The sequence below is a fragment of the Physeter macrocephalus genome, chromosome 16, assembly GCF_002837175.3.
Source record: "Physeter macrocephalus isolate SW-GA chromosome 16, ASM283717v5, whole genome shotgun sequence".
Taxonomy (NCBI): Eukaryota; Metazoa; Chordata; class Mammalia; order Artiodactyla; family Physeteridae; genus Physeter; species Physeter macrocephalus.
In genome coordinates, this window is record NC_041229.1 from 18,695,510 (window position 1) to 18,708,121 (window position 12,612).

Sequence of the window (12,612 nt, forward strand, 5' to 3'; positions counted from 1 at the left end):
TCCTAATCTTTGCAAGACGTACATATGGATACCAGCAGATATATTAGACTGCTCCTGTTCCAAAACATCTTGAATATTCCTCGTAATATAAGGTGATACTACTAGTTCTAACCACACAATCTAGAGATACTTCTAGAGTAGGTTTCCTCCTTTGGATTTTATTGGACAGCTTATCACCAATATACTATTTTGTGCTCATGCATTTTGTAACTCTTTGCATGCATTCTATTAAAAATCAAATTTTTATTTTAAAAAAAGGAACAAAGAAAGGAGCAGAGGGTACATTAGGAATGAGAAGTATGCCCTTAAGACAGGAAGCTTTGAGGATACTGAACTCTGAGTGCTATGGTACGTTCCGGTTGGTTCTTAAAGGCAGAGGGACACCCAGACGACATGCACGCTTAAGCGTCCACCATCTTCATCAAAGATGGCATTCACAAAGGGGGTTTAGGTATTTTCCTACCCACATCAAGATTTTTATTTATCCAGCACTGGGGAATCTACTATGCTTACAGTTTTTCTGATTTCACGCTGGGAGTCAAAACTATCATACATGCATTATTCTTTTTATTAGATGGCATGACTGCCTGATCGTCCCTCATGTTCAGATGGAAGAAGGATAGAAACGACGCCAGAGACACAGTAATGCAATCCTGGGAATGCAAATGAATTAGCAAACATTCAGTTAAGAGTCCACTAAATGCAAGAAGCTTTTGGGAGACATGAGGATGGAGATGTTGAATTATGTCACATGATGTTGGCATGAAGAAGAAAGTGAGAACAGAGGAACACGCATAGACTAAAGTAACAGTGGGCCAACATGTCAAATGTGGTTGCTGTTTCCACATCACTTAGAAGCTTGTCTGTCACATGTCAGGGCTGCATGAATCAAGACAATTTTCAGGGCCCCTATCATATGCAGTTGTTTGTTTTTCAGATATGATTCTTCCTGTGTCTCTCCTAACTTACTGTGTTTTTGTGGCTTTTAGGATAAGTAGGTGCTAGGTGCTTTTAGTAGCCTGACCTTCTACCTGTGTGCCTGGTAGGATAATGGGATATACCTTGACCCTGATCATTTGATGAAGGCATGTAGCCCACTTTAAGACAACCTGATATGCAAATATACATACTTAAAACCTAAACTAGTTAGCAGTGCTCCCAAAACTGTTAGTTCCAGTTTCTTTTAATATTTGCATGTTTTATGATCTTACACCCAAGTCTGTAGGAGTATGTATACAAATTAAAGTGAAGTGAAGTGATAGACACTTATCCTAAGTATCCCCTGTTATACTCCTCCCCGCATCCTGGATAAACTAGACTCCAACTGCTCAAGGCAGGCACCTTTCCCAATGTTTAAGAGTGAGCCCCTGTTGTACACTGAATGAGGAATTCTCCCTGGTGAAAAGAAACTTTGGTTTCTAGGGAATCCAGAATTTCATTTTTTTTAACGTCTTTATTGGAGTATAACTGCTTTACAATGGTGTGTTAGTTTCTGCTGTATAACAAAGTGAATCATCTATACGTATACATAAATCCCCATATCTCCTCCCTCTTGCGTCTCCCTCCCACCCTTCCTATCCCACCCCTCTAGGTGATCACAAAGCACCGAGCTGATCTCCCTGTGCTATGCGGCTGCTTCCCGCTAGCTATCTATTTTACATTGGGTGGTGTATATGTGTCCATGCCACTCTCTCACCTTGTCAAAAGGTTTCTCTTTGTTGTAGGATATTCTGTCTACTCAGAATTCAAGATTCATGAAATGCCTTTCACTTATTTCTATCTCTTCTGATCTCAACTCTTTGCTCCTCTCCTTCTCCTTAGACATTAAGCCTTCACAAGCCTTTCTTTCCCAGTCTCTTCAAAGGCACTGATACATTCAAATGAGCACAGCCTGGACTTGTTCTGCCAGGGAGAGAGTATGTAAATTACCATCCAGGGCTCCCACTCAATATGTAAATGGTACCTGGAATTTGGCACCACTCACTGTGGGTCTTTAAAATACCTGGCGATTTAAAAAATGAGCCTCGATAGGATGGGTAATAAAATGATGTGGTTGCACAAACTTTCTTTGTATCTGCAGTTACCACAGTGCCCTCCATACACATCGATCAAACTGACCCATTACGATATTCAAATTTCTTTTGTCAACAGACTACTGACCACTAAGAAATGGATTAACTTTCAGACAGATGATCTCCTCTAATGATCTTAGTGACCCAAACTTAGCCTAGCTATTATCATTTGCTGAGTGAAACCAACTCAACTAGCTGAAGCCGAACAGATTGATTATAATCAGTCTTAAATGAGTGACTAGACTAAACCTAGAGACATTGTCAAAGACAGAGTGTGACTTTTGGGCTCAGTGTACTGGTTTTTGCTTTTTTTCCCTTCTTTTTTAAATGAAGAACATCAGTATTCCATTAGAAAGTCACCACAAGCCTATGTGTGAAAGTCTTTTCTCCCCTCTCCTCCTAAAAAGGACTAACACTAGATTCAACTAAGCAGTGAAGCAAAAGACCAAGCTGCTTTAATCAGCTTCTGTTGTCACTAACTTTATTAAAGGAAGCATTGAGCCTTCCATGAAAGTCATCAGAATCATAAGAGAGCGCCAAGGCATTATGTGCTTCACCTTCTGAGCCACTCACCCCAGGGAAGCGCCGGTGGCATTCCAAGGGCTCTGTACTTGACCATGTTCCAGTCAACATTTTTATCAGTGACTTGGACAAAGGTATTTCAAATAAGCATTCATACAAGGTTGGAAGCAACAGCTAATAGAGATGCTAGATGGCAGTTGCATGGGGAAGGCTGAATTGCCTGCCCTTGGGTCTTGTGCTTAGAACTGGGGTCACCATTGACTGCTATACCCCATTACTTTTAACAAACATAGATAAAACAGGGGGGACCCACATTGGTTGAAATGCCCTGGACCCAAAGAACTCTAAGGACAGTTCTGATGAAAGCCAGTCCTGACTGGTCAGAAAGATGGACTAAAATAGTCGTTCTCAAGCCAAGGAGTGTTTCTGTATGTGACGCTTTTGGTAACGACAATGATTAGAGTTGGTTACTAACATTTAAAGGGAAGGGACTAGGGATGTTAAATATCTTGCAATGCACAGGACAGTCCCAGTGAAGAAAGAGTCTTCCCAAACTGTCATTTGTGACCCCCACTGAGAAATACTGGGTTGCAACAAACAAAACAATTTTTAATAGAAATAAATATACAATTCTACATTATTGGTTAAGCAATCAATTGCATAAGGACAGGACAGGGGATATGCGGCTTAAATGCAGTTCATGCCAAGAAGAGCTGGGCATTTTAGTTGATCACAAGCTCAACGGGAGACAACAGAACGAGGAAACTGCTAAAGGGTTAACGTGATGTTGACAGCATTTCAGTGTCCAGATCAAGGGAGCAGTGAGCCAGGAAGTCTCCATTAGCTATACTGGGCACCACAAAGTTATAGGGGACACTAGGGAAGTGATGCTCTCTAGTACAGGATGACTAGAAAGATGAAGGGTGTGGAAACCATAAGATAAGAACAGCAGTGAAGATAACTGGATGTGTTACAGGGCAGAAGGCTGACTAAAGGAAAACTGGAGAGCTAGTTAATGGCTCTCACACAAAGGACTGAGTTGTAGGGGCTGGAAGGCTGAGAAGTGGCAGGGGCAACGAAGCAGGGCCTCTTGACCATCAGTGTTGGCCACCTGACTGCAAAGAACTGACACTGTCACCCTTCAAGCAAGGGCTGAGTGACTTTTTGGCAGTGAGACTAGATAACGTCCAAAGGACCCTTCCTTCCAACCTTCTATGATTCTGGCAGGTTATGCGATCTACTTTCTCAGGAGGCTTCTTTCCCTTCCCAGTAGAAACAATTGGCTATTCTTACTGCTCAGCGCATAGTCTTGACTTTAAAAAGAAAACTGTTTTCTTCTCCTCCTATAATTCTGTGACTCTAATAATCTTGATACCTAATTATCAATATGTATAATGCAACTTCAGCTGGAGGAGAAAACGAGGAGTAGCTGCCAAAGGAAAAGTGAAATTTACTATCTGGAGACCACCTGGCTCACAAATAGGCCATCTCTGTTTCCTTAATTTTTAGCCACCCCCAGTATAAGATGGCTATCATGCCTCTTTGATGTCAATATGTAATGAATAGAAATAGCAATTTTTCTATACAGCATTTCATTTAGGCAAATATGCTGATCTGGGGTCACATCACTGGCCAATTTGGAAGGCTTATTCCAACATTGATTCATTCATGTTGCAGTAATGTCACTTGAAGGCGGTCCACAGTAAAAGAAAGCGCAACACAACCTATGTGGCTGGGCTTAAATAATTATCTCAGATTGAGACTAATGATCTACACTGATAACTGAACTATGCAAAGCCTACTTGGCTTGAGATGGTCTCTGCTAGACACCTTTGGTTTTTATATTTAGGAAGTATGAGTGTGTGATTAATGCCTGGTTTTTGGTTCTCATTCTATAAAAATGAATTCACAGATACAAGCCAGAAGTGCCCACCTATTAAAGGACCTGAGGTAGGCACAAATCTTAATAACTCTTCTGGTCTAGCTTGGCCGTTGAGCTACTCCTAGGAAAGATATAGAATTTAAAACCATCAATCATCTGGAGTAGATGTTATTTCTGTCCTTCCCTCTAGATCAAAGATATACACTGGGTCATTCTGGACAAATCTACTCTCAAACCTGATGTAGAAAAATCTGCCAAGTGGCAGCCCTGTGGTTTAAGCCTTGAAATGTACATTCAATCCACGTAACACACACGATGGGAGCTAAAATCTGAGCTGAGGGTTTAATTCCAATGTTGATAAAGTATCCAAGTAAACACTACATTACTTAATTCAGTTGGTTTTCACAATATCAAACAGCATATGCAAGTTTCAAAAATACTTAGCAGTTCCTCGGTTGAGTTTTTGTTAAGTTGAATTCAACTCTGGAGGTAAAACTTGCAAAAATTAATGGGTTTTTTTGGAACAGCAATTTCTGTTCCTCTTGATTTAGTTTTGTTTTCTATTAGTAGGAGAGAAATCAGTTCTTCAAATGCAGATCCCAAATTTGGCTCTGAAATTTCACACTATCCCTTTTTAGCTTTATTTAAGTCTACCCTCTCTAGGGATTTCCTTTAGGCAGGCAGAAGAGTGAAGATCTATCTTTTGTGACATTCTAGTCAATCAGCAATCCATTATAAATGTTCTTTAAGGCTAAGGCCATTACTCCTGAATAGGTGACAAAGCTCTGGCCAACTAAAATGAAGCCCATTACTACAGGATATATGAGATGAGATGAGATTGGAGAAGTGCCATAAGAAGGTTTAAGTTGCTTTAAAACCAAGCTTCTTCCTCCCCCTGTCTTTTGGCCCACTCAACAGCAAAAGGCTGCCTGATGTGGGGTTACCTCAATTTTTATAGACTGTTAATAATAAAGACAGCTTTCTGGTGGCCTATAAATCCATGTGCTTGAAAGCTAAATCTTCCCAGTCATTTAAATTTGCCAGGAAGGTTGCTATAATGTTCTTCATCTCTCAGAGAATATATTGTAGAACCTGGTGTAATGATCATCACATAGAAACTGCTAATTATTTTTGCCTTTAGAACAAAATGATATGCAAGTGTGGCCGAGAAGACAGGCAGACACAAAGGCAACCAAGCTTTTGTGCATATAGTGCATGTAGAGCATGAACATATAAATCACAAGGAGAAGAATTAATAGGCTCATCCTGATCCCTATTAGTTCTGGGACACATTTCCTTGGGTGCTCCTGAGATGATGCTAATATCACCCAGTGCACTGGGACTTTAACTTTCCTTGTTCCTCCCAGCTCCATAACCTTGCTTTGAAAATCACTATCCCCTTCCTTCCTGCAACGTCTAACCTAACCATACCCACTAATATCACACCCCTGCAAATCCATGCAAGGAATTGTGCCCCTTCCATCTCAAGGGGATGTTGAGCAGGCCATAGCCAGTGCAGGCTGAAGGAGGGGTGCCATAGGACCTGGCTGCAGCCTCCAGTGACCACATCCCATTTTCTGGTTCACTGAAGGGGACTGGGCATGGGGCAGACTCAATCTACGTAGAGTCTGCGTTCCATGGCCCTGAGACTCTTGGGCGACATTGTACCTTTTCTTCACTGCTGATGTTTCGGGTGGATGTTCTCCAGGTGATTGAGGGAATGGGGTCTCCTGAGGCTTCACAGGTAAGTGTGACCTGTTCCTCTAGTTCCATGGCAGTCTGGTTCTCTACGTAGGTGATTTTGGGTTTTGCTGAAAAGACAGAACACTTCCATGAGTTTGACATTTTTTTAGCTTTCCAGGTTTGAATTATAAAGGCACCATTCAACAAAGGTTATCAACTTATTAATCATAAGGCCCTATTGTAGGTGTTGTACGAGTTAACGAGCTGAAACCCCCAGCAGCTTACAATGGAGCAGGCATGTGACAACACCAAAGTGACAGTAATAACAACGTCCCGAATGGGGAGAGCACTGAGGGTGATGGTGCAGGAGGCCTGAGCAGAGAAAGAGCCCTCCTCTGGCTGAGTCTTCATGAGGAGGCAGTTTGGGGGCTGTCTTTGGGGCTGGGTTGTGAGATTTTCAGTACGTGGAACTTTGGGTGGACACGGAGTCATTCCAAGTGTAGAAAGGCGCGTGAGTGAAAGCAAAGAAGCAAGAATGTGTGGAGAGAGGGTGGGGAAGAGAGCAGAGCATCAGGGTCTGCGTGTCTGTGCCTCAAAGCAGTGGGAGACAGTGCTGGACCCAGGCAGAGAGCATCTTGATTGCCTGGTTACAACTCTGGCTTGAATTTTATCCCCTGCCTGGTGGAGACCCACTGACAGTGTTTAGTCAGAGGAATGAAATGCTCATTTGTATTAAAGGAAGGTTAATCTAGGCAAAATTGAAGATGGAGAACACCTGAAGGTGGGAAAACCAACCTGGAAGCCCTGGCATTGCCCCAGACGTGACGTAATACAATCCTGAACGTCCTCTCGGGGGTGGGTGGGGGGAACGGAGGAGAAAGGGCAGCTTCAAGAGAGATGCTGAAGGAAGGCTTTACAGGAAGTGGAAGCGAACAGAGGGCAAGTAGATATGGGAAGAATCCAAAGAAGAAATTAGGAGTCCAAATGACTCTGAGATTCTTAATACCTAGGAAGGTTGTGTTAGCATTAACTCAAGTAAGGAAATGTGGTGGGTGACTCACTGGGGGCTGGTGAGTGGGCTGGGGCTTGGGAATAAGATGAGTTGAGGTGAGCTCATTTCCCAAACGTTTTGGGTAATGCAAGAAAGCACGAGCATTCGAAAGCTGAGTTTAAATGTAAAAACATTAGAGAACATTGAATTTTCCCAATTTAAAACAATTATCCTCTGAAATCACTATACTCTGAAATCCATCGAAGAGAAAAGATAACACTGCACAAATATAACTTATTTCACTAATAGAGAAAAAGGCCAGGCTAGATAAACAAACAAACAATAAATAAAGTAGAATTATGGATAATTTTTGAAAGAATTACATTTCCTTTATATTCAAATTCATACAGTAACTCCAAGTAGACTATTAAAACTACTGCCTATTATATATCCTCCAAGTTGAGGCCTTAATTCTGTTTTAATAAACAGAAAACAATGATGGAGCTGTGCATTTTCTGTAGCAAATATCTACTTCTATATAAGACGACTCATTTAGTTCAAATATTCTCCTACAGTTAATCTGTACTAATGGCCTGCTTATAGCAAATCCTTTTTTAAAAAATAATTAATTAATTAATTTTGGGGGGCTGTGCTGGGTCTTCGTTGAGGTGCACGGGCTTCTCTAGTTAGTGGTGCCTGGGCTCCAGAGCGCTGGTGGGCTCAGTAGTTGTGGTGCGCGGGCTTAGTTTCCCCGCGGCATGTAGGATCTTAGTTCCCCAACCATGGATCGAACCTGCTTACCCTGCACTGGAAGGCAGATTCTTGACCACTGGACCACCAGGGAAATCTCCACAAATCCTTTTTTTTTAATGTTTTTTTATTGTGGTAAAAGTCACATAATATAAAGCATACTATTTTAACTATATTTAACTGTACAGTTCAGTGGCACTAAGTACATTCACATTGTTGTACAACTCTCAGTGTTATCCATCTCCCAGATTTTTCACTTTCCTAAACTGAAACTCTGTCATTAAACACTAACTCCCTATTCTCCCTCCCTACCCGCTACCCCCCAGCCCCTGGCATCTACCAATGTACTTTCTGACTCTATGAGATTCCACTTACACGAGGTACCTAGAATAGCAAATCCTTTTTTTTTTTTTTTTTTTTTTTTGTGGTATGCGGGCCTCGCTCTGCTGTGGCCTCTCCCGCTGCGGGGCACAGGCTCCGGACGCGCAGGCTCAGCGGCCATGGCTCACGGGCCCAGCCGCTCCGCGGCATGTGGGATCCTCCCAGACCGGGGCGCGAACCCGGTTCCCCTGCATTGGCAGGCGGACGCGCAACCACTGCGCCACCTGGGAAGCCCCAGCAAATCCTTTTTGATGGCTAGCACCCAGGCACATCTCAATCCAGTGTGGTCAAATGATTACAAATTTGAACTGATGGAGCCCACATGAGTGAGGTTTTCCCACAGGAAGGTTCTGTGTCTATCCTGATCAACAGAACTTTCAAGGAGGTTATAACTCATATTGGATGGAGTAAGTGTTAAGTGTGTTGAACAGAAGGTTTTAGAGAGGTAAAATAAAAGTTGCATTTCTCTACTGTTAAAATCACAGATTGAAAAGTTAAAAAATCAGCCAAACAACTGAATTCACTGAACTGACAGTTGGTCTGGGGTCTGGAGGCAGCCACAGGAAGGCTGACTTTCTGGCCTCTTGGAACCTACATGGACATGGTGATCCAGACAGCGTTTGCTGACCTTGTCCCACTCCACAGTGCTTTGTCCTGGCAGCAAAAGGTTAGCAGAAGACAGACAAGGGACAGTTAACATCTATTAATAATATCTGGTCTTGGTGACTCCATTTCCCAGATGGTTATAAAGGCTACACTGTGTAAGTCTTTGAACAGGCAAAACATATTCTTGTTAAAAACATTATTAACAATGGCTAATTTTGTATGGGCTACAGAGGCTGTTGGAAGGAAGGCAAGCTTCTCGCTGGTAACTTATTCCTTTCTGCACTTCAGAAGCAATGCTATTGTTGGGGCTAACTGAAGGCTTAGAATGCTGCCTTGGAAATAGGATAGCAATACCATTTATTGTCCAAATTGGGGTTATTCTGGAGAGTGAAAGCCATGCTCCGAATAATTACTCTGGGACAATGGGCTTCACTGAGCAGACAGGGACAGATTTGGGGTCACCCTGCTTATGAAAGCTTCCTTCCTTCTGAACACCAGAATCTAGAAGAATCTCTCCAGGTTTTATCTGTGGATGGTATGTGCACCATCTTAATGAACCTCCGTTCTCGGCCCTTGTGACTTTGGATCCCTGTTTTGTTCTCCACCCACCACCATGGGACTTAATGCCTTAGAATGTTCCATTGCACCTCTCCCCATGGACCCTCCTGTGAGCACAGCTGTCTTTGTGAGTTTTCTAAGCATGCTTGCTCTCTCCATCCAGCATATCCATGGCTCTGCACCCGGCCACTGAGGGCCAGACTTGTCTACTCTAACTCCAATCCAGGGTCCTGCAAGGCCAAGGAGGGCTCCAGGGCCCCTGCTTCCCTACACTGAGGTGTTGGGCATGACCGGGTACCCCTTCCTTCAGGAGCCTGTTTGTCCCTTGCTGTAACTCACAAGGGCGGCATTGGTCCTAAGGGGTCAGCTAAGCAAAGCTTCTGCCCACTGGTGAACTTGCCTCAGATCACAGCACTATGAGGCCTCAAGAGCATTCGTACGGGCATAATAAGAATCTGTGGAGACAAAAATGCTTCTTCAGAAGGGCCCAGGGGAGGGGAGCAATGGAAAGTCATGGCCAAGTATAAAGGAAGGTAGGATGCTCTTAGTAAAAAGAGCTTCTGGCTGATAACTAGGGCAGTGCATGCTAGAACACGTCCCTTTCTTAGGAAAAAATGGTATTACTTAGGATAATTACAATAGTCCCTAATTTAGATATGTCCCTTACACACTAATTGCTAGCCCTTCTTGAAGCCACAGTTCTGAGAACTTCTTTACTATCTAAGCTACAGGCTTCTTTCCTCTTCTGCCTCATTGCTGTAACTCTGCTGCTTCTGGGGAACCTACCCCATTTCTACCCAAATGCTGGTCCCCGATGGCAAGGCAGAAGGCAAAGGAGAGGGAAAAAGGGGCTGAAGAAAGATGAAGTCCCAACTAGCTAGCTCTTCCCCACCTGGCTCCCAGGCCTTAGTACCAATCTCCAAAACCCATGGGGAGGCCAGAAGGAGGAGGAGAGAAAGGAGGTCAAGAATGTGAAATGAAGAGAGAAAGGAGGGTATACATGGGGTACCAGGTTGCTCCAAGGAGACCATGTGAACTCTCCTCAGGATGTTACAGAGGAGGATAGGGCCCAGATTAGAGGTGGATGGGGCCCGGAGGATGGGGCGTCTATGATCCTTTTACCTGTCTCTGCAGGAGTTGGTCCACATCTCCTTGTTTGCTCTACTGGGCTGCCTAATGACCATTCTCCCAGCTGCAGTCTTGGGAAAGAACTGTGGTAGTGGAGTGAGAGAGAGAGAGAGAGAGAGAGGGAGAGAGAGAGAGAGGGAGAGGGAGAGAGAGAGAGAGAGAGAGAGGGAGAGAGGGAGAGAGAGAGAGGGGGAGAGAGGGAGAGAGAGAGAGAGGGAGAGAGAGAGAGAGGGAGAGAGGGAGAGAGAGAGAGAGAGGGAGTGTGTGTGTGTGAGAGAGGGAGTGTGTGTGTGAGTGTGTGCATGAGAGTGTGTGTGAGAGAGAGTGTGTGTGTGATGCAGGAGGGAGGAGGGTGGAAATACAAATCCTGCCGTCCCACAGTTCCTGCATCCTACTTTCCTGCCTCCTTCCCTGGACTCACCCACCCTCTTCACCTTAGCACAGCCCCACATGGCTCTTGACACTACACACTCCTCCTTCCTGGGGCAGCCATCGCCACCAGAGAGACCTGGAACAGAAGCCAAGATCTCTTCTTGACCAGCCAAGTTAGAACTGAGTGTAGTTCCGTAGAGAAACCATGTAACCCATGGAGGTAAAGGCAGAATCCACTAGTCATTCCATATGGAATTCAGATGTAATATGTGTTAAACTGGGTTTCATGGAGGAGTGACCACCATTGCCAGCCCAGGGAATGGATGTGAAAGCTTGGGTTTGAGTCCCGGCTCCTTGGGTAGGACACCTAATCTCTCTGCTCAATTTCCTCACTTGCAATATGGGGATAAAAATTAAATCTACTTCATAGGATTGTGATGAGGTTAAAAAAGGTTATTTATGGATAGTACTTCACATACAATGTACTAGGCACATTATACGTGCTCACTTTGTGTTGGGTATTACTATTATTACTTTATGGAGCTGATATCTAAAAGAAGTTCCTAAAGACAAACGATTACTTGTTTCCAGGTTCATCTCCCTGCCACATACATTATGTTTCATTCCTATAAAACTAATTATGATTCCCTCATTTATTCAAACACGGGTGTCTATTATATGCCAGGTGATGTTCTAGGCCCTGGGGGTATGCCTGTGAGTGGAGCAGACACAGTCCTCGTTCACAAGTTCACATTCACCACAGCATTGGCTCTTCCGGCCTCGATGCCTGTGCGGCCTGCCCTGAAAGGCTTGTCCACCTCTCCTGCATCTGGGAAACTCCCACTTGGGAAAAGCATATCATCTTCGAACACTTCTCTAACTTCCGTCACACAGGACCAGAAATCGAATCTTTTCTTATAAAACACTGTGCATATTGCTATTATGAAGTCATTAGAATGGGCTGCCATTAAAAATGTCAGCACTGATTATCTCCGTTAGCCTGTGAACCCACTGATGAGAACAGAGTGCATGTTATTCATCTTCGTAACCTGGGTAATGGCTGGGCCCACAGCTGGTACTCAAATGTTGTTAACTGACACCATCTATTATAATTTATAGGCTTATATGTTTATGTCCCTTTTTGTGCTTCTCAGGGTCAAAAGACCATATCTTACTCATCTCTGTAGCCCCTCGCCCAGCAACAAGGGCGCTTAGTAAGTATTTGTGAAAATTAAGGAATACGTTAACAAATGCATCTGTCTTTCGTCTAGAAAAACTTAAAATCAGAGTGACTGGGGTAGATAAGTCAGAATCAGAGAAAAGACTGTCAAGAATATTTTCCAAGAAGTTTAGCTTCACTTTCAAGTATGCACAGTTAATTTAGACCAAACTGATAACCTGTTTCTAAGCCCATTAATTAATTGTCATTAATGAGTAAACAGGATTCATCTGGGATAGCGGGTCCACTTGCACATAAACGCTTGATTTTCAAAGGTCTGTGTTTACAAACATCAATGAGTTCTCCTGATCAGGCTAAATAAGCGGGTCCCAGGCAGGTTCCCAAAGCGCAGGTGCTGGAACCACCAGGGAGCTGTGTGCGCCAGGGCTGCCCCTGCGGTGTCTGTACTCTCAGAGCTGAGAGCCACTAGGTTAAACATCTCTCTGCC

The 12,612-nt window shown here is 43.7% G+C and overlaps 1 protein-coding gene across 14 annotated transcripts in view; it reads right to left on the reverse strand.

The window, feature by feature from the left end:
• The window catches only part of NCAM1 (neural cell adhesion molecule 1), a 334,870-nt gene that overhangs the window by 45,848 nt on the left and 276,410 nt on the right, over positions 1–12,612 (reverse strand). For all 14 annotated transcript variants that reach the window (XM_055091543.1, XM_055091548.1, XM_055091549.1 and 11 more), the window contains exon 8: positions 6,145–6,287. In XM_055091543.1, the coding sequence (XP_054947518.1) occupies positions 6,145–6,287 (143 nt within the window). The remainder of the gene's footprint in view (positions 1–6,144; positions 6,288–12,612) is intronic.